At 38.1% G+C, this 26,387-nt stretch overlaps 1 protein-coding gene across 1 annotated transcript in view; it reads left to right on the top strand.

The window, feature by feature from the left end:
• Window positions 1-25,926, top strand: part of CCDC141 (coiled-coil domain containing 141) — a 226,154-nt gene extending 200,228 nt beyond the window's left edge. The window contains exons 21-25 of the mRNA XM_007083895.3: window positions 2,397-2,580; window positions 5,198-5,310; window positions 8,824-8,940; window positions 22,223-23,076; window positions 25,255-25,926. Of these exons, the coding sequence (XP_007083957.2) occupies window positions 2,397-2,580; window positions 5,198-5,310; window positions 8,824-8,940; window positions 22,223-23,076; window positions 25,255-25,522 (1,536 nt within the window). The 3' untranslated portion in view covers window positions 25,523-25,926. The remainder of the gene's footprint in view (window positions 1-2,396; window positions 2,581-5,197; window positions 5,311-8,823; window positions 8,941-22,222; window positions 23,077-25,254) is intronic.
• Window positions 25,927-26,387: the final 461 nt, after the last annotated feature.

Raw genomic sequence — 26,387 nt, 5'->3', positions numbered from 1 at the left:
AGGTGAAGTCAAGCTTTCGCTTTTTGCAGATGACATGATATTATACATGGAAAATCCGATAGACTCCACCAAAAGTCTGCTAGAACTGATACATGAATTCAGCAAAGTTGCAGGATACAAAATCAGTGTGCAGAAATCAGTTGCATTCTTATACACTAACAATGAAGCAACAGAAAGACAAATAAAGAAACTGATCCCATTCACAATTGCACCAAGAAGCATAAAATACCTAGGAATGAATCTAACCAAAGATGTAAAAGATCCGTATGCTGAAAACTATAGAAAGCTTATGCAGGTAATTGAAGAAGATATAAAGAAATGGAAAGACATTCCCTGCTCATGGATTGGAAGAATAAATATTGTCAAAATGTCAATACTACCCAAAGCTATCTACACATTCAATGCAATCCCAATCAAAATTGCACCAGCATTCTTCTGGAAACTAGAACAAGCAATCCTAAAATTCATATGGAACCACAAAAGGCCCCGAATAGCCAAAGTAATTTTGAAGAAGAAGACCAAAGCAGGAGGCATCACAATCCCAGACTTTAGCCTCTACTACAAAGCTGTCATCATCAAGACAGCATGGTATTGGCACAAAAACAGACACACAGACCAATGGAATAGACTAGAAACCCCAGAACTAGACCCACAAACGTATGGCCAACTCATCTTTGACAAAGCAGGAAAGAACATCCAATGGAAAAAAGACAGTCTCTTTAACAAATGGTGCTGGGAGAACTGGACAGCAACATGCAGAAGGTCGAAACTAGACCACTTTCTCACACCATTCACAAAAATAAACTCAAAATGGATAAAGGACCTGAATGTGAGACAGGAAACCATCAAAACCTTAGAGGAGAAAGCAGGAAAAGACCTCTCTGACCTCAGCCGTAGCAATCTCTTACTCGGCACATCCCCAAAGGCAAGGGAATTAAAAGCAAAAGTGAATTACTGGGACCTTATGAAGATAAAAAGCTTCTGCACAGCAAAGGAAACAACCAACAAAACTAAAAGGCAACCAACGGAATGGGAAAAGATATTTGCAAATGACATATCGGACAAAGGGCTAGTATGCAAAATCTATAAAGAGCTCATCAAACTCCACACCCGAAAAACAAATAACCCAGTGAAGAAATGGGCAGAAAACATGAATAGACACTTCTCTAAAGAAGACATCCGGATGGCCAACAGGCACATGAAAAGATGCTCAACGTCGCTCCTCATCAGGGAAATACAAATCAAAACCACACTCAGATATCACCTCACACCAGTCAGAGTGGCCAAAATGAACAAATCAGGAGACTATAGATGCTGGAGAGGATGTGGAGAAACAGGAACCCTCTTGCACTGTTGGTGGGAATGCAAATTGGTGCAGCCACTCTGGAAAGCAGTGTGGAGGTTCCTCAGAAAATTAAAAATAGACCTACCCTATGACCCAGCAATAGCACTGCTAGGAATTTATCCAAGGGATACAGGAGTACTGATGCATAGGGGCACTTGTACCCCAATGTTTATAGCAGCACTCTCAACAATAGCCAAATTATGGAAAGAGCCTAAATGTCCATCAACAGATGAATGGATAAAGAAATTGTGGTTTATATACACAATGGAATACTACGTGGCAATGAGAAAAAATGAAATATGGCCCTTTGTAGCAATGTGGATGGAACTGGAGAGTGTGATGCTAAGTGAAATAAGCCATACAGAGAAAGACAGATACCATATGGTTTCACTCTTATGTGGATCCTGAGAAACTTAACAGAAACCCATGGGGGAGGGGAAGGAAAAAAAAAAAAAAGATGTTAGAGTGGGAGAGAGCCAAAGCATAAGAGACTCTTAAAAACTGAGAAGAAACTGAGGGTTGATGGGGGGTGGGAGGGAGGGGAGGGTGGGTGATGGGTATTGAGGAGGGCACCTTTTGGGATGAGCACTGGGTGTTGTATGGAAACCAATTTGACGATAAACTTCATATGTTGAAAAATAAAAAAAATTAAAAAAAAATAAAAGCAAAAAAAAAATAGACTAGATTTTGTATGTTTGGGCTTTTTTCTTTTCTTTTAGCTGAGATTTGAATTATTTTTAGTGCTATACACTTTTTTTACTGCATGTTCTTGTAAGTGTATAATGTTCTTAGGAATTCTATTTTAGGTAAATCTAAGAAGGCAGGAAAATCAAATGCATTTCTATACCTTTATTTTCTTAACTGACTCTAATACCCTAGTGCAAAAACATATGATCATATTTTGATATTTTCTTTATTATAACTTAGAAAGTTCAAACTAATGTGATTATAAAGTTTGAGGGATTTGAAATTTGATACTTCAGTGGTCAAAATGAAGAACTTTAGAAGGATGGTGTCTCCTTAATCTATACTTTATCCCATTTTAATTTAGTGTCATTTTTGGTATGAAGACGCAAGTGCCACAGTTGTAAGAGTTGGAAAATACTCTACAGAGTGCAAGACAAAGGAAGCTGTGGAAATTCTCCACCAGCAGTTCAATAAGTATATCATGCCCTCAGTGCCTCAGCAAGAAGAAAGGATTCAGGAGATCAGTGACCTAGCCCAGCGCTTATATGGTGAGGTCTTTTTAAAAATATCCAGCAATTTGCCATTGAACAAATCTATAGCCACCTAATCCAGCAGAAAGCAGAGCATGGCAGGCCTTCAGGGTCCTCACTGTAGCAACTACTTGGGGGAAGAGACTCAAGATAAGAGCCCATCTCTATAAAAGTAAGCAGGAGGGAAAATAGGAAGTAACTTCTGCCTGCAGGAGAGGAGGCCTTTGGATTTTCACTATATTGTGTAAACCCTCCTTCTCTGTGTTCTTTTCTCCCCTATTCCTGTCGCTCATCCCCAGGGTAATAAAACCAGAACAATGCTCCGCTTATTCCAGTGTATTTTATCCACTGTATTCTATTCAGTTTCCAAACACACTAACTTCTCACAAAGACCAAGACAAGTTAAATCCCCCTCCCATTATTCATCATCCTGCATCCTGCTTTGTCTGCATTCCTGGCCCTTATCACCACCTGACAAATTGTATAGTTATTTGTCTATTGCCTGGCTTTTACACCAGACTGTAAGCTCCATGAGAGAAGGGATTTTGCCTGTTAGTTTACTGCTTTGTGGTATGTACTAAGTACTTCACAAATATTTGGTGAATAAATGAATCATTGAGTAAATACCTTGTATAAATAAATGAATGTCATCAATCTTCATCTGCTCAGTATGAAAGCTATGCAATTTTCAAAATTTTCATCGAGTAAGATGCTTTAGGAATATTATTTTAACTCTTACAGGCTACCCAAACATCATTGGACCCAGAATTTTAATGCAAATAAATTTATCTAAAAAAATTTGAATACCTATTATCTATGAAGAGGTGTGATTGATTTAAAGACAAATAAAACTTAGTTTCTTCATTTGAGAATCCACAACCTAGGCCTAGAAGTCATGTTATGGTTAATGCAGTAAGAAAGGTATGAAAAGTGAGTATTGGTTTGCTAGGGTTAACATCACAAGATACCATAGACTGGGCAGCTGAAACAACAGAAATTCATTTCCTCACAGTTCTGGAGGCTGGAAGTCCAAGATCACAAGGTTGAGGTGCTGACAGGATTGGTGTTGCCTGAGGCTTCTTTCCTTGGCTGGCTGCCGGCTGAGTTCTTGCTGCCTTTTCATACAGGCATTCCTCTGTGCACAGGCTCGCATTGGTGTCTCTCCCTCATCTTTTGTGGGAGGGATCCAGTCATATTGGATTAGGGCCCGTCCTAATGGCCTCATTTTTACTTAATCACCTCTTGAAGGACCTTATCTCCAAATGTGGTAACATTCTGAGATACTGGAGGTTGAGGCTTCAATTTACGAATTCTGGAGGAGACAGAGGAGTTCAGCTCATAACAACTGAACTGGAGGAGTTCAGCTCATAACAACGTGAAATACAGCTTAGTCTAAGCCATGGAGTCTGTAATCCTGGTTTCAAATCCCTGCTCCTGCAATGATTGTCTGGGTAACCTGAGACTCTTTGAGTCTCAGTTTTGTCATATGTAAAATGCGATAGAACCTAGAGAATCCAAGGAGAATTACATTAATGCGTATAAAGTGCTTAGCCATAACCTGTTAACAACAGGGATGAGCCTTAAAGACATAATGCCAAGTGAAAGAAGCCAAACACAAAAAGACAAATATTATGTGATTCCACTTACAGCAGGGACCCAGAGTAGTCGGATTTAAGAGATAGAAAGTAGAGTAGTGGTTACCAGGAGTTAGGGGCAGAGAGAAATGGGAGCTGTTTTTTAATGGGTACAGAGTTTCAGTTTGGGAAGATGAAAAAGTTGTGGAGATGGATAGTGGTGATGGCTGCACAACAATGAGAATGTATTCAATGCCACTGTACTGCACACTCAAAAATGGTTGAAATGGTAAATGAATGAATGAATGAATAAATAAATAAATAAATAAATAAATAAATAAAATACAACGTTTAGCCATAGTCAAACAATGAACACTCACTACATGGTAGCTATTTTTATTGTTATTCAGGTAGAGAGAAAAAAAATCTAGGCAGGCAAAGATTAAGAACATTTCAGAGATATTGCTATTTGAAGTAGATCTTGAAGAGTACATAGGGTTTTGACAGCAGAGAGTGGGGGAAGGGTATTCTTGGTATAGGAAAGAATACTCTGGCTATGGGGATTCGCAGGGGGAGAGTTGCTGGTTCAGTTTGACCAGAACTAAATGTGTGAGGGAACTAGGGTGGCATACGTTTGGGAGAAGCACCTTGAAACTATATTATGGAGGGCTTTGAATCCATGAATAAAGAATGATTGAATGTTCAAAAACAGGAGAAAATGGATTAGAGTGGAGCTTTAAGAATATTAACAAAGCAACATGGTTTAGGCTACATGAAAGTGATGTGGTACAGCAGATTTGTAACCATTTTCCTAGGGTACCTGTTTTTCATGCCTTCATTCATTTATTTATCTATTCAACAAGTATTTATTAAGCACTTACTATCTACCAGCCTTTACACCAGATACTGGGGAAATGAATTAACACCCTAGCAGAGTTTGTTTGTTTGTTTGTTTGTTTGTTTTCTGCTAAGGATTTGACCTCAAAAAATAGTTGTTTTGTTTTGTTTTGTTTTGTTTTGTTTTGTTTTGTTTTTTGTCTTTTGTCCCTTCTCCTCACCAGGTTTTGAAGAAGGGCAGAAATATGCTGAGAAAATAGTGGCAAAACACAAAGAGGTTCTTGAATCTATCACTGAATTATGCGTCTCTCTCACAGAGCTTGAAGAAAAGCTGAAGGTAATTTCTTCTTCCCAGAGTATGTATTTTCAAGTGATATAAATAAAAATGTGTTGATAAGTGTCTTCTGGTCCAAAGATGTTCTAATGGAAATTCTCAAGGGACATAATGTGCACATTTGTTTCACAGCTTTCTAACATAATTATCTGGGTGTTTCTGATAATTAATTCTGTTTCTTTTCCATCACTGCAGAGAAAAATATTGCTGGGAATGAGGGCTAAACACAATTAAGGTGTCTCATTTACATTTTCATGGATCACATCCTAAAGGATAAATGTATGCCATTAAAATCAAAGTAAAGTCTGTATTAAGTAGCCTTATACTTTCATTCCCAGATAATAAATGTAAGGGTTCTTTTTCCTTCCAAATTGTGGCCCCGGAGAAAATAAAACTAAATCTTCACGTATTAGATTCATTGAACATTTAGCTTCATGGAAGTATTGAACTAATCATTAGCATCTTTCATGAAGTAATAAGCTGATGGAATAAAAAATAGAAAATATGTTGATGTCTAATCCCTAGGCAAAAATCCAGTTATGAGAGAGAAATGCATATATTGTTTTGTCTGTATTTTATGAAAACTAGCTTCATTAGTACTATTTTAACAACTGGCTGAAAGAACTAGTTACTTAAGATGTAGAGAATGACAAGGTAATTAAGAGCACAAGCCGTAGAGTAAAATACAGCTGCCTCAGAATACCAATTCTCCAAATAACTGGATTTGTGATTTGGGGCAAGTTACTTCATCTCTTTGAGTCTCAGTTTCTTGATCTATAAAATGGAGGAAATAGGGGATCCTAATCACAGAGTAACCCTGAGGATTGAATGTGAAGACACCCATGGTTATTGTGATTATTGTTGATATGGAGACATAATGGTGCTCTCGCAGTTCAGAGCAGAATTCTATTTCTAGCAACCTTTTTTTTTTTCTGTATGAATTTCCACATCATAAATTTGAGTACTCAGTCCATTCAGAATAGTTTGCTTATCTTTTAACTGAGTGGATGACCAAATTATCTTTTTTCTTTAAGAAACAGATTTTCAACTTTTTTTCTTTTTTTATTTTACCATTTAATTAACACTGCAATGAACATCTTCGTGCATAAAGATTTTTTTTTTCTCTTGTATTGTTACCTACACATAAGCTCTCCAGGGCAGATTTGGGTAAATGAGTACAAAATTGTTAATGTTCCTAATATACATATGTTAAATTAAATTCCACAAATATTTTAGAATTTTAATGCCATCAATAATGTATGAATGTGCCATGGGTCTTATATTATCTTTTTAAACAATGATCATTTCCTCCCCACCTCCATCCAACCCTCCGAGGATCTGTTTCTTCTCTTGACTTCCAGGACACAGCTTGAAAACTGCTACTTCCCCTGACTCTTTGCTCTTTACTATCTACAACATCCCTCCCATTTCTGTTGTACTTCTTCAAGTGAGGTCCACTTAATAAAATTTACTCTCTCAAAGTGATATTCCTTTCTGCTTTCACCTTCATGGCCGTTCTTTCTGAAAGCTCTACCCACACCCTCTCCTCACTTCCTCATTTCCCATTCTTGTTACACCCCTGTAATCAGGATTGCACCCTCTTTTTCTTATTCCCAACGCATCACTTGACTACAAATTCTTCATTGCTTACTATATAAAGTTTAAACTCAAGGCCTTCCGGTATTCCAAGGCTGTCTTTCCAAATCAGTGTGCTTCTATACTCATCGTAGGCTCCTGTCTCACTGGTCTGCTACCCCACATTTTTGAGTTTTCTCCTCCTAAACCTTCCTGTACATGACCTTCTCTCTCTGCTTATCTAAATTTTACTACCTCTCAAAGCCAAACCTAAATGCTGCCTCCTCCACAGTTCCTTTGTGGTCTGGGTCCCTGCCTCTCTGATTCCGCCATTCTTTCCTACTGTGATCATCACATATAACTACCATTAGTACCCCAAACCATTTACTCCATTACACCTGAAGAAACCCTATGACTCTGTTCAGCTTAGGGTCCCACACATTTAACACTATTCTTTGCCTGAAGCTTGTTCTCCAGAAAGAGTTGTGGCATTTGTAGTAAAAACTCAAATGATTGATACAGAGAAGAAAAATCATTCAATACATAGCTCAAAAAGATGTGATTTGGGTGGATATAAAAGTGAGGAAGAGCCTCTCTGGCAAGAGACACGGGCATCAGCAAGGCTCTTACCAGTTACAGCCTGAACAAAAGCTTGTCAAAGAATGCTTACTAACAGTTTACATATGTTTGCATGAAAGCATAAACATCTAGTTTTTATGTTTTTAAGGTTGGTGCTATGGCTCTTTTGTAGGGGTTATTAAAAATAGGCCCAGAAATCCCTATCAAGGCTAAAATAGTGATAATAATCCTTTCTATTTGGATAGCAATTTGAGATTTACAAAGTCTTTTCATATATATTACTTCAGTGATTTGCAAATAATCTTGTGATGGTAGTAAAGCAAATGTTGTTTTCCTTGTTTTAGAGGTGAAGTTCAAAGAATGTAAAAGTGCTTTGCCCAGGGCCTCACCATCAGTAGTGGAGGTTCTGGAATTAGATACAATTCAAACTCTAGCATTCTTTCCACAACAACCACCATTTTGGAATTAGATGTCAAGTGTGTACCAAAGCAGAGTAACTTAACCAATAGCACAAACCAGCTTAAGTTTTAGAGTTAGACTAAAAGTTGAGTCTCCCCAGTAAGCATCTCCCCAAATTCTCTGAGTCCATATAGCACGTTGAGCACATTGAGGAACATGCTGTTTCTTTAAGGCCCATCTGACCATGGGCCTGATCATGTTTCAGGTGGAATAGGGAATGTTCTGGTGCAGTATAATTAATCATCCTAAATGTGGTGTACCTGATGCTCCTTTTACCTTTCCAAAGTCTTCTCAGCCCCCACAGGGGTTCCCTGGCAGCTTGCAAACACCTATACTTCCATGACTAAAACAGCCCTATGAGCTACAGGAGCAAAATATCATCATCCACATGAAGCATCCTTTGTTCTCAATTGTTTTTTCTTTAACGTACTCAGTGATATCTCCTTCCTCTCTTCCTGAGTCTCCCAAATATTTACTTACGTAAAATCTCTGGATTTCCTCTTTGCTCTCCACCAGAACCTTCAGACATTTCTTCCTCCTCACCACTCCCCCAGACTTTCCTAATGGCTTAGACTGCCATGCACAATGTTTTTTTTTTTTTTCCTCTGGAAAACGCTCCCTGTAGGTGCATCCTATTAGAGCAATGACTTTGTTCCTGCTGGGCTTTTGAACCACCAGTTTTTACCGGCAATGAACTTGATCAAAGGAGTGAGGTAGGAGGGGAGCTGGAAACTTCACAAGATAATTTTGTAAGTCACATCCTGGGCTGGGCATAGTCACTCTCCTGTAGAGTACATTTGCTGAAAGGTTGCAAGTGGCCTATGTTTTCTTCCAAGTGGTTGTTGTAGCACTGTGCCTCCATCTTTTCTGGCCCAGACTCTGACTAACCATCTCTTTGTACAGCAGGGAGACATTTTAAAAATGAATCTGAATTTGGAAGATCTCCATGATGACTTCGTTGACCTGCTAAAAGAACCAGCAAGAAATAAGCAGACACTATTCAATGAAGAAAGAAATAAGGTAATGAAAACCATGTAGTCTCAGTTTTGCATTTTGAGATTAGAATCCCTTTTCATTGAAAAATAAAGTGAATTAAAGCCTTCTTATCTATCTGAATCAAATCTTTCAATGTGATTGCCCTCATCCTGTACCTCCTTTCTACCCTTTACTTAGTACTTCTCCCACCTAAGTTATTTCCCTCTGAGCACTTCCTGTTGAATACTGGGACCATAGTAGTTCACAGTGGTATTGGGATAGCTGTTTAGTCACCATACTGTCACTCCAAACCACTCTTTTTTTAAGTTTATTTATTTATTTTGAGAGAGAGAACACTCGTGTGAGTGTGAGTGGGGGAGGGGAAGACAGGGAGAGAAAGAATCCCAAGCAGGCTCCACACTGTCAGCATGGAGCCCGATGCAGGACTTGAACCCATGAACTGTGAGATCATGACCTGAGCCAAAATCAAGAGTCGGATTCTTAACAGACTGAGCCACCCAAGAGCCCCCCAAACCACTTCTGTCACACCACCAAGCTATGATTTTGTTGTTTTACATTACCCACTAGAAAACCATAATACATGAAATTAACTTTTTTAAAACTGCATGTATGTATGTATGTATTTTGGGGGATGGGAGGGCAGAGAGAGAAGGAGACAAAGGATCTGAAGTGGGCTCTGTGCTAACAGCAGAGAGCCCGATGTGGGGGTGGAACTCACTGTGAGATCATGACCTGAGCTGAAGTCAGATGCTTAACCAAATGAGCCACCCGGGTGCCCAAAATTAGCTTGTATCTTGTTCCCACAGAAGTTACTTCTAAGATGATATTTCCATGTACATATACTAAAACATAGAACCCAACTGAAATATAAATACTAAAGTACAAAAATGTTTAAATTACTTTAAAATTTATGTATTACAGATAATTTGAGCATGTACCAAAAACTGCAAACATTCACAAAATGCAAATATTTTATGATTTCAAAAGCATTATTTAAATCACATCATTATGCAATTTTTGGTATAAGTTGCTCACTCTTTATTCATAGCTGCTGGACTATAATTAGCTCTTGTCTTTTTGCTTTGCCAGTTTTGCTTCCAATGTTCCTCTCTCTCCCAAGGAACTGAAGGAACAAACAGAGTCAACATTATTCTCAACTGTCCCCAAATTAATAAAGTATGCTTCTTGTGATATGAGAGTTTAAAATAAATATCTCCCCACTTGTTGTAGTTATCTCATGGAAAAAGATTTATCTTTCCTTAAAGTCATTACCATTCTTAGATCTTCTATATAGGTCGTGTTCCATAGGTTCAATCTTTGTCAAGGTCTAGTGCAATTATACAACCTCCAGACAGCAAGTGTCATTACGCAAACTGACTTTGTTGTTGGATGGCCTTGAAGCACTTAAACCCTGATTCCACCCTGAGGCAAAGGAAAGCTGCCAAACCTTGATTACTTTGTTAAACCTTAGTCTTATGTCTAATGATCTTTGGTTATTGTGATTGGTCTAAATCAGGTCTTCTCAATCTCAGCACTGCTGACATTTTGGCCCAGAGAATTCTTTGCTGTGGAGAGCTGTCCTGTGCATTACAGGATATATAGCAACATTCCTGGCCTCTATCAACTAGATGCCAGTGGCACGCCTCCCCCACCCACCCAGTTGTCACAGCTAAAAAATGTCCATGGACATTGCCAAATGTTCCCTGGGGAGCAAAATCACCCTCAATTGAGACCAAGTGGTTGAAATAAAAAAAGAATAACACTAAATGCATCAATGTTCATTCTTTCCTCCTTCCTTTCTTTTCTTTTATTCTCAAGTCAGTTAACATACAGTGTAGTCTTGGCTTTAGGAGTAGAATCCAGTGATTTATCACTTACATATGACACCCAGTGCTCATTCTAACAAGTGCCCTCCTTAATGCCCAGCGCCCATTTAGCCACTTCCCCCCACCCATCTCCCCTCCAGCAACCCTCAGTGTGTTCTCTATATTTATAGTTTCCCTCCCTTTCTGTTTTTTATCTTATTTTTCCTTCTCTTCCTCTATGATCATCTATTAAGTTTCTCAAATTCCACACATGAGCAAAATCATATGATACCTGTCTTTCCCTGACTTATTCCACTTAGCAAAATATCCTCCAGTTGCAAAATATCCTCCAATGGCAAAGTTTCATTCTTTTTCATTGCCAAGTAACATTCCATTGTGTGTGTATGTATGTAATATATACATACCACATTTTCTTAATCCATTCATCAGTTAATGGACATTTGGGCTTTTCCATAATTTGGCTATTGTTGAAATTGCTGCTATAAACATTGGGGTGCATGTACACATGCCCCTTCAAAACAGCATTTTTGTATCCTTGTGATAACTTCCTAGTAGTACAATTGCTTGTTTTAAGGTATTTCTATTTTTAATTTTTTGAGGAGCCTCCACACTATTTTCCAGACTGGCTGCACCAGCTTGCATTCCCACCAACAGTGCAATAGGGTTCCCCTTTCTCCACATCCTCACCAACATCTGTTGTTTCCTGAGTTAATTTTAGCCACTCTGACCAGTGTGAGGTGGTATCTCATTGTGGTTTTGATTTGTATTTCCCTGATGGTGAGCAATGTTGAGCATCTTTTCATGTGTCTGTTGACCATCTGGCTGTCTTCTTTGGAAAAGTGTCTATTCATGTCTTCTGCCCATTTCTACTGGATTATTTGTTTTGGGTGTTGAGTTTGGTAAGTTCTTTATAGATTTTGGACAACCCTTTATTGGATATGTCGTTTGCAAATATCTTCTCCCATTCCACCAGTTGCCTTTTGGTTTTGTTGATTGTTTCCTTTGCTGTGCCATAGCTTATTACCTTGATGAGGTCCCAACAGTTCATTTTTTGCTTTTATTTCTCTTGCCTTTAGAGATATGTCAAGTAAGAAGTTTCTGCAACCCAGGTCAAAGAGGTTGCTGCCTATTTTCTCCTATAGGATCTTGATGGTTTCCTGTCTCACATTTAGGTCTTTCATCCATTTTGAATTTATTTTTGTTCATCACATCTTTTTTTTATTAACAAAAAAGTTTAATGTTTATTTTTGAGAGAGCCAGACACAGTACAAGTAGAGGAAGAGCAGAAAGAGAGGGAGATACAGACTTTGAAACAGGCTCTCGGCTCTAAGCTGTCAGCACAGAGCCCAAAGTAGGGCTTGAACTCACAAATCACAAGATCATGACCTGAGCCGAAGTCAGACACTTAACTGACTGAGCCACCCGGGCACCACTGTGCATCTCATCTTCTTAACTAAGTTTCTAAGAGATACTAAATTCCTCTTATCTTTTAAATTCTGCACATTTGTCTGCACTGCCAACCAACCCACATTTATTAAGACTTAAAGTGAAGGTTATTGTTACCAAAGCAAGCAATTTATTGCTTTGCTTTTAATTCATTTATTTTATTGCTTTTATTTATTTTTCTTAGAAGAAAAATTAAATGAACAGATGGTTTTAAATAAAAAATCAAGATTTATTTTCATTGAGAAATTGGTTTTATTTTAATATAAATTAAAAGGTGATAGATCATCTGTTATTTAGTATAAAAGTGAAGGAACAAAACAGGGATATCCACACTCACCACTGTTATTTAACAAGTACTGGAAGTCCTAGCCTCAGCAATCATACAACAAAAAGAAATGAAAGGTATTCAAATCAGCAAGGAAGAAGTAAAATTTTCACTATTTGCAGATGACATGATACTCTATATAGCAAACCCAAAAGACTCTACCAAAAAATTACTAGAATTCATAATGAATTCAGTAAAGTTGTAGGATACAAAATCAACACACAAAAATCTGCTGCATTTCTATACACCAATAATGAAGCAGCAGAAATAGAAATTAAGAAATCAATCCCATTTACAATTGCACCAAAAACAATTTGGTTAGGAATAAACCTTACTAAAGAGGTAAAAGACCTATACTCTCAAAACTATAAAACACTGATGAAAGAAATGGAAAATGATACAAAGGAATGGAAAGATATTCTGTGCTCATAGATTGGAAGAATAAATATTGTTAAAGTTTTACAATAGCCAAATAGTCAAAGCAACTTTGCAAAAGAAAAGCAAAGCTGGAGGCATCACAATTCCAGACTTCAAGTTATATTACCGAAGTGTAGTAGTCCAAAACAGTACATTACTGGCACAAAAAAAGACACACAGGTCAATAGTACAGCACCGAGGACCCAGAAATGAACCCACAAGTATATAGTCAATTAATCTTCAACAAAGCAGGAAAGAATATCCAGTGAGAAAAAATACAGTCTCTTCAACAAATGGTGTTGGTAAAACTGGAGAGCAACATGTAGAAGAATGAAACTAGACCACTTTCTTACACCATACACAAAAATAAATTTGAAATGTAATACATGAAGACATAAACATCCTAGAGGAGAATATGCAGTAACCTCCTTGACATCGGCTATAGCAACTTCTTTCTAGACATGTCTCCTGAGGCAAGTAAAAAAAGCAAAAATAAACTGTTGGGACTTCATCAAAATAAAAAACTTCTACACAGTGAGGGGAACAATCAACAAAACTAAAAGACAGCCAACAGAATGGGAGAAGCTATTTGCAAATGACATACCTGTTGAAGGGTTTGTATCCAAAATCTATAAAGAACTTACCAAACTCAACATCCCCCAAAACAAATAATCCAGTTAAGAATTGGGCACAACACATGAAAAGACATTTTTCAAAAGGCATACAAATGGCCAGCACACACATGAAAAGATGCTCAACATCACCAGTCATCAGGGAAATACAAATCAAAACTATAATGACATATCACCTCACACCTGTCAGAATGGCTAAACACAACAGAAGATACCTGTGTTAGTGAAGATGTGGAGAAAGAGGAACCCTTTTACACTATTGGTGGGAATACAAACTGGTGCAGCAACTCTGGAAACAGTATGGAGCTTCCTCAGAAAGTCAAAAATAGAACTACCCTACAATCCAGCAATTGTACTACTAAGTATTTACTCAAACTATACAAAAATACTAATTCAAAGGGATGCATGCACCTCAATGTTTATAGCAACATTATCTACAATAGCCAAATTATTAAAACAGCCCAAATGTCCATCAACTGATGAATGGATAAAGAAGATGTGGTGTGTCCATACACACACACACACACACACACACACACAATGGAATATTATTCAGCCATAAAAAATAATGAAATCATACCATTTGCAAGGACATGGATGGAACAAGAGGGTATTATACTAAGTGAAATAAGTTAGTCAGAGAAAGACAGACACCATATGATTTTACTCATGTGGAATTTAAGGAACAAAACAAATGAGCAAAGGAAAAAAAGAGAGAGAGAGAGGCAAACCAAGAAACTGACTCTTAACTACAGAGAACAAACAAACTAATGATTACCAGAGGGGAGGGGAATGGGTTAAATAGGTAATGGGGATTAAGGAGAGCATTTGTTGTGATGAGGACCAGGTATTGTATGGAACTGTTGAATCACTATATTTTATACTTAAAACTAATATTACATTATATATTAACTAACTGGAATTTAAATAAAAACTTAAAAAAAGTAAAGAGAACAATTCTACCAGACTATTACAATAATATACTCATCACAGGATTTTCTCTTGGTGATAATAAAGTGCTTCTCATTTTTCTAACCCCAAAATGCAGCAGGTGGAATTAGGCAATTTAGTAAATGCAGTGCCCGTTGCACTAACAGATTAGAGATAGTGTCTTCCCTCCAAGGTGAGCACCAAAGCCAAACCCATAGTAATATTTGAAAACTCCTAAGGTTAAACAGACACCCAGAATATTAAGAGACTCCCCCAAAACCACAGAATTATTCAGTAGAGGATGCAGGCTTACAATGCCCACATTTAGAGTTATAGAATTCAAGTGCTACAAGGGATTTAACAATCATCTGATCAAATCTCATTTTATAGTTGAGGAAACTGAGACTAAAAGAGATATAATATTTTGCCCTCCAAGAATCATAGAAAGTAGTGTCGGCATTGGGCAGGCAGTGCCATTCTCCTGAATTTCAGACACGTTAACTTTTTCTGTAAGACCGAAAGTGAGCTCTAAGGAACGGCTCTGTGTAAATAAGCTGCTTTGTAATGACACTGCAGATTCCCCTGCCAACCTGTTCCCTCACTCTTCCCCTTCATCTGTTTACATGATGATTAATAAAGCAATAGCATGGAAGTACTTTTTTTTGGTATTAATAAGGACTTTTAATTCTATGAGATAGATCTGTAAGTTAAGGGTTTTCCTGGGCCACAAAGGAAATCATAGCCAGAAAATGATGTTGCCAGTTTAAGACTCAGGTATATTAGTTAATTCTCATAGGTTAAAGATACTGCCAACAAAAGCAGGGAATTTGGGAGCCTACTCTGAACTGAGCTCATTTAAACTACATACTTAAATAGAATCATTCATTTTTGCAGGGAAGTAAAAGAATTCAATCCTGTATGACTCAGAGTCAGGGACACACAGGCAGTGAAGGCATCAATCCCCACTGCACAATGGTGTTCTGTGGTTGCACCCCAAGAAGAGCAAGTAATATAAAACAAATTTATGTTTTCAAAGTTCCCCTCAATATACATACATTATCTCAGGGTCTAGTTTGGAGATAACATATCATAGAAATGACAATTTAAAAATTTAAGAACCAGTTACTTAACTTTCCCCACAGTCTTAGAACCAGACTAATATGGGAGAACAGTTGCTCAGATGGAAGAGATCATAAGACCCACAGGTTAATGGATACTGTCTCACCTCACGGAGAAAGTTGTCTGGATTCACCTGCTTGAATAAAGTACATAACTGCAAAAAAGAAAAAAAAATGGCATATAGTGTTAATGCTTGCTTAATTACAGGTGGCAACATCAAAAATATCTATTGTAGGTACTTGTTATCATTTGCCTTATAATTTATTATTTTTATAAATTCAAGTTTAATTGACACACAATGTTATATTAGTTTCAGGTATGTAACATAGTTATTCGACAGGTCTATACCTTATGCTATGCTCACCATAGCTGTAGCTACCATTGGTCACCACACAGTGCTATTACGACACCGTTGGTCATATTCCCTATGCTGTACCTTTTATCCTCATGACTTAGCTGGAAGTGTGTACTTCTCATTCCCTTTCACACATTTTGTCCATCCCCCTCTGGCAACCATTAGTTTGTTCTCAGTATTTGAGTCTGTTTCTGCTTGTAGTTTGTTTATTCATTTGTTTTATTTTTCAGATTCTACATACAAGTAAAGTCCTGTGGTATTTTTCTTTCTCTGACTTATTTCACTTAGCATAAATACCCTGTAGGTCTGTCCAAATGTCCCAATAGCAAGATCTCATTTTTTATGACTGAGTAATATTCCATTGTGTGTATATGTGTGTGTATGTGTATATCTATATCTATCTGTATCTGTATCTGTATCTGTATCTGTATCTGTATCTATATCATCACATCTTCTTTATCCATTCATCTATTGACAGACACATTCATATCCTGGCTTTTGTAAATAATGTTTTAGGGGCACCTGGGTGGCTCAGGTGGTTAAGCATCCAACTCTTGATCAGCTCAGGTCATGATCTCATGGTTTGGAAGTTTAAGCCCTGCATCAGGCTCCACACTGAAAATGCCAGCCTGCTGGGGATAAGATGTTCTCTCTCTCTCTCTCTCTCTCTCTCTCTCCCCTTTCCCTCTCTTCACTCCCCACATGCTCTATCTCCCAAAATAAATAAATAAACATTTTTTTGTTGAAGTTTTTTTTTATTTTTCATATTTTGTGAGAGAGAGACAGAGCACAAGCAGGGGAGGGGCAAAGAGAGAGGCAGACAGAGTCTGAAGCAGGCTCCAGGCTCTGAGCTGTCAGCACAGAGCCCGACGCGGGGCCTGAACTCACGAGCAGTGAGATCATGACCTGAGCTGAAGTCAGAAGCCCAACCGACTGAGCCACCCAGGTGCCCCCAATAAATAAACATTTAAAAAAAATAATGGTGTTTCAATAAACATAGGGATGTATAATCTTTTCAAACTAGTGTTTTTATTTTCTTTGGGTAAATGCCCAGTAGTGGAATTATTGGATCATATGGTATTTCTATTTTTAATTTTTTGAGGAAACTCCATATTGTTTTCCATAGTAACTGTACCAGTTTATATTCCCACCAACAGTGCATGAGGGTTCCTTTTTCTCCACATCCTCCCCAAAACCTATTATATTTTGTCTTTTTTATTCAAGCCATTCTGAAAGGTGTAAGGTGATATCTCACTGTTGTTTTAATTTGCTTTCATCATGGAAGTACATTTATACCAATCAGTGGAGTACTCTTATCAAACTGGGTGAGGACAGCCCTGTGCCCTCTTCTAATCCTGATCACCTGGTAGGCGGCAAAGGCGTTCTTAAGACATTTGCTTTGGAAAAAAATGGGAAAGGGACAAAGTGTTCTTCACCATCTTTCTGTTCTCATCTCTTTTATTTTGTCTACCCCAAGTGTGCAATGCTACCAACTTACCCCTTGGCTGCCCAAAGCCCCTTCCAAAAGCCTTCCCCAGAAATGTCTTTCATAGAGAAGTCCTGTGTTCAAGATCATTCTTTCTCTACTTCCTACTTACCTTCATTAAATCTTATTTATACCAGGATAAGAGTATTGTGGGACTATTTGGAAAGGTAAAGTCTTCTGATTGTCCCTTAAATTTACCATATAGATGGCTCCCCACTGTGTGTACTTTGAGAATTTGTGCTACACACTTACTTCAAGGGATGTAGAATATTATTATATTCTCTATTCCAAACACTCACTTTGTTTGCCTACATGGCAATGGTTGTAAATCCAAGTGGTTATGGCTATCAGTGGAAATGAAAGTTTAGAAATTGTGACAGATATAAGAACTGAGGCCACAGATTTAGGATTAATTAAAAGTTAATTGATCATTAGACATGAAAGTGGGTGAGATCTTTGAGGGGAAAAGTATAAAGAGAAGATTAGAGAACTTAAGACAAGATCACACACTATCCATATAATTAGAAGGTTGGGGAAGAAAAAGGAATCAACAAAAAGACAAACAGCAGCCAAGGATATAAGAGAAACAAGTTGAGAGTGAGCAGTGTTGTGGTGAATTAGATCAGCTTCCCAGCCATTCTGCCAGAACTTATTAAATTGATGCAAATATGCTCTGTCTGGAAATACCCCTTTCTGGAAACACACACACACACACACACACACACACACACACTTTTTCCCTCTACTAATAGCAAAATGATTTTATGGTGGGGAAATGTTAAAAAAAATAGTATATGTGAATGTTTGAAAACCATTTTCATAAAGGAAACTGGTAGACCCAGAAAACTGTAACTCAGTGAGATTTAAATAGGTGAAGGGGATTAGCAGCACACTTAATTGTGATGAGCACTGAGTAATATATAGAATTGTTGAATCACTTATTGTACACCTGAAACTAATAGAATACTATATGTTAATTATACTTGAGTTTTAGAAATTAATTAATAAAAGAAGTTTTGTAAAATTCCATAATGACTTAAAAATGAAAAGCTTATTTGCCTTTGAGAATAAAGGCAAAAATGCCAAGAGCCTACATGGATTGACTCAGAAAAACTTATATTAAATTCACCTTATTTTGCTTTTGCTTTGTGAGATGACTATTTAATGGATAATTCTAGATTAGTGTCATAAGCAAATTATTCTGACTTCAAAAAGTCATTTGATAAACATATTTATGATCTCTTTCTTAAGGTAAGTGTAAGTACGTGAACTGAATAAGAGTTTGATTAGATTATAATTGTTCCAAGAATCTTAGGTAGTTCAACAGTGTTAACCTGGAAGATAGTTTGCCTTGCCTTGGGGAGACATCTGACTTTGTTCTAAACTCTGCAGTGTTCAACATTTTTATCAATGGCATTAATAGAAGAGGTAGAAAATTTTGGCTGATTAAAAACTCAGTATGAATTGGGGCACCTGGGTGGCTCAGTCGGTTAAATGTCCAACTTCAGCTCAGGTCATGATCTCATGGCTCATGAGTTAGAGCCCCGCATTGGCTCTGTGCTGACAGCTCAGAGCCTGGAGTCTGCTTCAGATTCTGTGTCTCCTTCTCTCTCTGCTCCTCCCCCACTCATGCTCTGTCTCTCTCTCTGTCTCTCTCTGTCTCTTTCTCAAAAATAAATAAATATTTAAAAAAATTTTAAAAACTCAGTATGAATAGCCACATATGGTTCTTATAAAAACACAAAAAGAACTAACATAATCACTTTAATAAAAATATATCACATAGATCAAGGAGATGTTGGTTCCATTGATTAGTTCCCATCTGGAAAGTAAATAAATCCTGGAAATAAACATATTTAGGGGAAACAGTAATAAGTTGAAATGTTTCTGGAAAAGATTTCAGAACATTCTCTCTTATTGTCAGTAGAAATTATCTGCTAGTGTTATTTGCTGTGGAAAGTATTTTTCTACCTTAGGAATTGTAGGGAGTAAAAAAATAATATTCTTGGATTCCCCTCTGAGTTTGACACCACTGAAAGAGAGTCACGGGAGTCAGGAATCAATAACTAGTAAAAGCAGGATTAGAGAATATGGCTTGGACTTTTCTAGTGGGTTTCCTAAAACTTTATCTCTGATTTAGATAGACTTGCCTACCTAAACACTTGGGTGCACAGCTAGACAACCAGAGGCTTTCTGTGCAGGGGCTTTTCATAGTTTAAATCTAACATGAATACACACATTTGGTAGAAGACAGATCCACAGGAGAGGCCTCAAAAAGTCAGAGCTGAGCATGTTCAGTCTAAACCTGCAGTTAAGTAAGTCATTTCCTCCCCAAGCAGGAGGGAAGAGTGAGAAGACTAGCCTGGACTTTTATTCAAGTTTTTCTCCTAAGCCTGTTGCAAATTTTCAGACAATTCTTAAACATTACTCTTCTCTAGAGAGACACACATTACCCAAAGAAGGCATTAAGAAGTTGCGTGGCCATGGATGACCCTCAAATCAACAAATGCCTGGTAGGAGTGGGGCTTCCCAGAAGGTGACCTTGATGATAAAAGTTCTAGAGGCAAGGCAGAAGAAGACTGGAGGTTTTAGTAGAAGAAAGAGATTGACAGACTGCGAGACCAATTTTCCAAATAGTCAAAGAGCAGTTAAAAGAAGAGAGAAATTGGACATCTTTGTCGCTCCAGGAGGCCGGTTCAGATCCGTTGTTGGATACTGAGTGAAGGCATATCTTTGCTAAATATAGGAAAAGATTCTTAACACAAGTAAAGCATAAACTTCTATTCAAAGAAAAAACTCTTTCAGGAAAAGTATTCAAACATAAGCTACCAGAATGTCATAGAGAAGTTGCCTATACTGAACAGGAAGTTGGACCAAAGTCCCTATGAAAAGGAAAATAAATTCAGAGCTAAGCCGATGTAGGAAAATCAAAAGAAGGAGGGACATTTCCTACTGGATATGTGTTTATTTAGTTTTTGGTTTTTTTTTTTTTTTTAATGAGAAGGACTTTAAAAAACTTCTGGCTTTGGGGCGCCTAGGTGGCTTAGTTGGGTAAGCATCTGACTCTTGATTTCAGCTCAGGTCATGATATCACTGTTCGTGAATTTGAGCCCTGCATTGCACTCTGTGCTGACTACAGGAAGCCTGCTTGGGATTCTCTCTCTCCCCCACTCTCTGCCCCTCCCCTGCTCATGCTCTCTCTCTCTCTCTCTCTCTCAAAATAAATAAATAAACTTAAAAAAATAATAAAAATAAAAATTCTGGCTTTTAGGCCCAGAGTTTAAACTTCTACTAAACGGCTGAAGGAAACCACTTTCTCCAAACTTATGCTTATACTTTCTCTGAGGATAAGTCATGTCTCTGGGGTAGTCGAAGGAACACTGTTTTTACTTCTAATCTTCAACCTGAAAACACATTTACGTCTCAAAAATTATTTATAAAGTGAATGAGCTAAAATGAAGAACACAAAGTCAAGGCAAGACATAACTTTCTTATGTGCAAGCAGTGGCAATGGAAAAATCTCAGTAATTTTTAAGTAAAAATGCACCCAAAAAGAGGAAAGGCAAAGAAGAAGTAGATATAAAACAACAGGCTGAGATAGATGAGGTCCCCTTCAGCGTCAATGCTCTTTTGAGTTTGTGCCAGAAAGGATGGATATTTGAGTCTCTTTTTGAAAGCAGACATGGACATGGATTAGTGGGGAGAAATACTAGATCAGTGTAAGCAGGAGGTGATGTACTGCTGTTCACAGTCTCCTAGCATGACCTGCCCTCCACATGGCATGGAAAGATAAGTGGCAGGCACTCCTCTTTTGTATCTTGTGTTCTCTTGTGAAGGACCGTAACCTGTGATTGTTCCATTAATATCTACCTCCCCCACTGGGCTATTATCTCCCTGAGGGCAGAGACTGTATTTACTTTTACTCATTTCATCTCACCAATGCCTAACATGGCACCTAGTATGAAATAAGTGCTCAGTAGATATTTTGCAACGGGAGAATAAAAGTAAGGCGCTTAAGAAAATAAAACCAGTCATTAAAAATGACTTTATATGGCCTAGAATTGTCAAATTCATACTGACAGAAAGTAGAAGTGGTTGGGGGGATGGGAGAATGGATAGTTCAGTGTTTAATGGGTAAAGAGTTTCAGTTTGGGAAGATGAAAAAGTTCTGGAGCTGGATGATGGATGGTTGCACCAATGTGAGTGTACTTAATGCCATTGAACTGTGCACTTAGAAGTGGTTAAAATGGTAAATTTCATGTTATATATTTTACCATAATAATAATAATAATAATAATAATAAAGGATGGCTTTCCTAAGGAAAAAAAGAGGGGTTATTCTTAGGAGGGTCTGAGGGATCACCTAACAAGGGAGCCTCTGATGTTTAGGAGCTACGTGTTCACATGGAATGTAGACGAAACAAAGCAGAATTTGCCGGTGGAAGAAGGTTCCTCAGATCATGATTTGAAAGACATTCATCTGATTCAACCCCTTCATTAGAGATGAAAACTAGGGCTTTCTCTCCTCTCTTTCATAAGGTCTATCACATTTCATTCAGAGACTAGAGGTCAGTTTACCCATTTCTTAGTCATGGGATGGGACTGTGCCCAGTTTAAACAGACAGATGGTTTCAAGTTCAGTAACGCTTGTGTCAGGGCCCCGAGCTCTAATTCACTGTAGCTTTTCTTAGGTTGTCCGTCTGAAGTTGAGTTTGTGACTTGGAAAAAAACTCAATGACTAACTCAAAGCTTTGGCTTTTCTGTGTTGAAGGAGAAGGCGCAGGTAGAAGATATTTTGACTGTCAATGGAACAGGAGAGGGTCAGCTCCCACAGCACCTGACGCAGCTGCTCTCTGACAAAGAGGATGCTGTCCAAGGCCATCTCCTGCCTCCAGACATGCTTTCGGGGGAAGAATATGAGTGTGTCTCACCTGATGACATCTCCTTGCCTCCACTCCCGGAAAGCCCTGATTCCCCCCTTGCCCCTGCTGACATGGAAGTGGAGGGGCGGTCTAGCCCTCCCCGCAGCCTTCCCATGAGCAACTACAGGATGCAGACAGGGGCCAGCTGTCCAGGGGAGGCCCAGGAATCTGGCATCCCACCACCTGCTGCTTTTGCTGATGCTTACAATGATAAGAGAGAAACATTTTCAAGTCATTTTCAGAGGCCCTCTCCCCAGTTCAAAGCTGAAGTCCCATTAACCTCCCAAGGAATTTTGGAAAAAAGTACTGCCTTCTGCAAAATCAGTGCTAAACATCCAGAGAGCATGCTGAGTGAAGTGCATGAGAGAGCTTTACAGCAGCACCCTCAGGCTCAGGGAAGTTTGCTAGAAACATGGGAGAAAGTGCATGCTGATAACAATGTCACTAAAACCCAAGACAGGCTGCATGCTTCCCAGGATGCATTCTCAGGCCTTGGGTTTCGATCAGGCTCCAGCCAGGCCTATCAGAGGCAAACGGTCCCCCAAGAGGAGATTAAATGTACATCAGCAAAGAACACCGTGGTCAGCCTTGCTGGCCAGGCACCTAATTTCTCCAGGCTTCAGTCTAATGTAACTGTCATGGAAGGTTCTCCAGTGACTTTGGAAGTTGAAGTGACAGGATTTCCAGAGCCTACACTGACATGGTGGGTAGCTTACAATGACAAGTCATAAACAAACACATTGAATGACTGAGCAAATCATTCTGTGTGCACTAACTGAAAGGTTTAGGGACAGCTGATTAATATTCTGCAACACTGCAAATCTGCATGATTCAGCCTCACACCGGCCCCCAACTCTGACTGTAGTCCCAGCATGGCTAAAACCCCCTAGAAAGAAAAGTAACCACATAAAATAATAGTTGACTAACTCCAAAAGCACTGCAACTTAGCTGTGTTCTTTTTTGTTTGTTTTTGTTTTCTGGTATTAGTTTAACATTCCACATTTCTGAAGACTATGGGTTGAAATTCTTTCCCCTTGTTTATGTCTACAAAAGCATGACATTTTCTTAGTCTAACATCCCATATTCGATTCAAAAACATACGAATGTGGGTTTTTCTCTTTTCCTTCATTTGCCTATTTCATCTTTTCCCTCTTCCCAACAGAGTCACACACCACTTTTGTGATATTTGTTTGTTTCACTAAGATTTCTTTCCATAAATTTCTTCAGTATGAGAGATGGAATAAAAATATTTCTTTCACAGTTGCTCCCGGTGACAGGTAATAAACCCATTTTTGAAAGGTGGTGTAATAACTGAGCTGTAAACCATAGGATTTCCCTCTGGAGACATCATTATTTTTTAGCGTGTTTGTTTTAATAGAGAGTAAACTGCAGAATACAGGGTTTGAATCACTGTTGTTTTAAAAAGTAGTTCTCACTTTCTCAACACGTGGGTTACTTCTAAACATTTAGAAATTTTTTTATCTTTGAAAAACAAAATTAATTCTTGTTCTTAAGTAGATTTATCTGAGGACAAAGTTACAAATAGGTGAGACTGAATTCATACTCATCAACTAAGATAAGTAAGGTAACATTTACTTATCATAATATTTCGGTAGACATTAACAGTTCCGATGACTGTGTGTGCCCATTGACGATACTTGAAGTGTGAGGTGGTTATCTGAAGAATCTATGGGAAAACTTTGGTTCCTCAGATCATTAAAAGAAACTGCACTTATGCTACAGTGCAGCTGTTTGTGCTTCTGTTTTATTTTGTTGTTTTTACAATTGCATGTTTTTGACAGATGAGGAATTTCATATTTATGAATTTGAAAGATATTTAATTCATTATTAAATATCAGTTCACCCCAAAGAAAATGTCGTCTGCAGTGTTTCTTGGTTTTGTCCACACAACAAATAACTTAGTTAGTATTTCTTGAAGAACTATTGCAATATTGTGAAAAGATACCTTGCTTTTGGATTTACAATTAAGTTTTGCTCAATTAACAACTGGCAAAGTCTTGGAATCATACATCCTTAGGACACTCATAAAAATGCAAAGTTATCACTTAGGCAATGGGAACAGAAAATGACTCAGGTTTGTCACCACTTCTTAGGTGAAGGAACATGGGTGTAAATAAATAGAAAAGAATCTAGAATATACAAAATAAATTATTTGCTTTCTAAAAAGAGGCAGCTAAGTGCTTGTGTTTATAGGAAACTTTTCAAAACATGTCATTAACAGTAATAATCCAATTACATAAATGCCTTTCATATTAGAAATCATTTTCTTCTAATGAAATTAATTCATAGAAATTAAATGAGTTCATTTCACCAGGAAATGCTGTATAAGTGCCTTTCTCTAAAACAGCATATTAATACTCTGACGTGGATCTTGTGGGGTCCACAAATACAATGGGATGGATGAGTCTTGCTCCAACATAGATTCCCAGAAGTCACAGGCTGCTGTTCCATAGCAGCTAAAAGAATGACACAGGCCAAAGAGAGGCATACCATTTCACACTCTAGGTGATTGTTGCTATAAGCAAATGGTGGCCCTGTGTGGCCAGATGGTCTGGGGTTTTTCAAAGAGTAGTTGGATATCTGGATTTTTATATGCAATATTCCAATTGTTAAATGTTGTTGAAAAATTCAATTTTTTAAAAACATGGTCTGACTCAATCACACACTTCTCTGGCCACAAGTCGCCAACCTCTGCTTGAAGGATGAACAGCCCCATTGGAATTTGTGGCAGCTGCAAAGTTCCTGCTAATACTAGAGACTATTGCCAGTGGTAATGGGTTTGTTTGCAATGGTTTTTAGATCTTGGAAATGATGTGAATATACAGTGATCCTAACTTTAAAAACTGACTCTCTGCTTCAGGTACAAGAAGGGCCAGAAATTGTCTGCAGATGGGCACTTACAGGTTTTACACAAGGAGACAAGACATTCGGTGTTCATTCCGAAGGCATGCGAGGCAGACGCAGGCCTCTATGTGGCTCGGGCCCAAAACTCTAATGGCATTCTCTCTTCCAATGTCATCCTCCACGTGACAGGTAACCACAGGCCGCCAATCACAAGAATAAACTGGATAACACTGTGTGTCGTCTATATTAGTGTGTCCCTAATGTACTGGGTACTCACACAGTAACTGTGGGGTTAGCACTCCTGGATGTCATTCTCATGAGCCTAAAGAACAATGCTATGGTTGTTTATTTTCCTGTATCTCCCACAGAACATCCTCCATGAAGCGTACCCCCATTCTGGTCATGTTGTTTGTTCAGCTAATCCCACTGCTCAGTGAAATAATCACATTTTCTTTAGTGTTTTAGTATATTTGAAGACGTTGGTAAATTATTAGCAGTGGATAAGCATACATTTTTGTATTCTAGAGAGATGTGTTCAAGACAAAAGCACAGTAAAATACACTGTTTATTCCCTCCCAGTTTAAGAGCATGTATACTAAGGTTCACTTCAGTAGAAAGATGTGAGTTAAATTTCAAATTCAATTGTTTGATAATTTTTTTCAGTTTATTTATTTTTAAAGAGAGAGAGAGGGAGAGCAGGGAGGGGCAGAGAGAGAGGTGGAGAAAGAGAGAGAATCCCAAGCAGGCTCCATACTGTCAGTGCAGAGCTGGACACAGGGCTTGAACTCACAAACCATGACATGATGACCTGAACCGAAACCAAGAGTCAGATACTTAACTGACTGAGCCACCAAGACACCCCCAATAACTTGTTTTTAATTGTGGTCATAAACATCTCTTTGTAGAATAACAGTAGAAATATTGAAGTTGTAGTTTTCATTATTGCATAAGCTGTCCTTTCATCTTGTTTTATGTCTTTATCTCATTTATTGAAATACATTCTATATATTTTCAACCTAGCCTTCCTTCCTAAGTCTGGGGAGGCCATCGTAAATAATCATTCCTCATGCTGATCTCATGGGTTTCACAGTGGAGAATAGATGTGCTTTAACTTCAAATGAAGTTTCAAATTTCCATCAGCTGTACATG

This window comes from Panthera tigris, chromosome C1 (assembly GCF_018350195.1).
Source record: "Panthera tigris isolate Pti1 chromosome C1, P.tigris_Pti1_mat1.1, whole genome shotgun sequence".
Classification (NCBI taxonomy): domain Eukaryota; kingdom Metazoa; phylum Chordata; class Mammalia; order Carnivora; family Felidae; genus Panthera; species Panthera tigris.
Note: the sequence above shows the minus strand (reverse complement) of the source record. Positions and strands in the feature narration are given on the sequence as shown.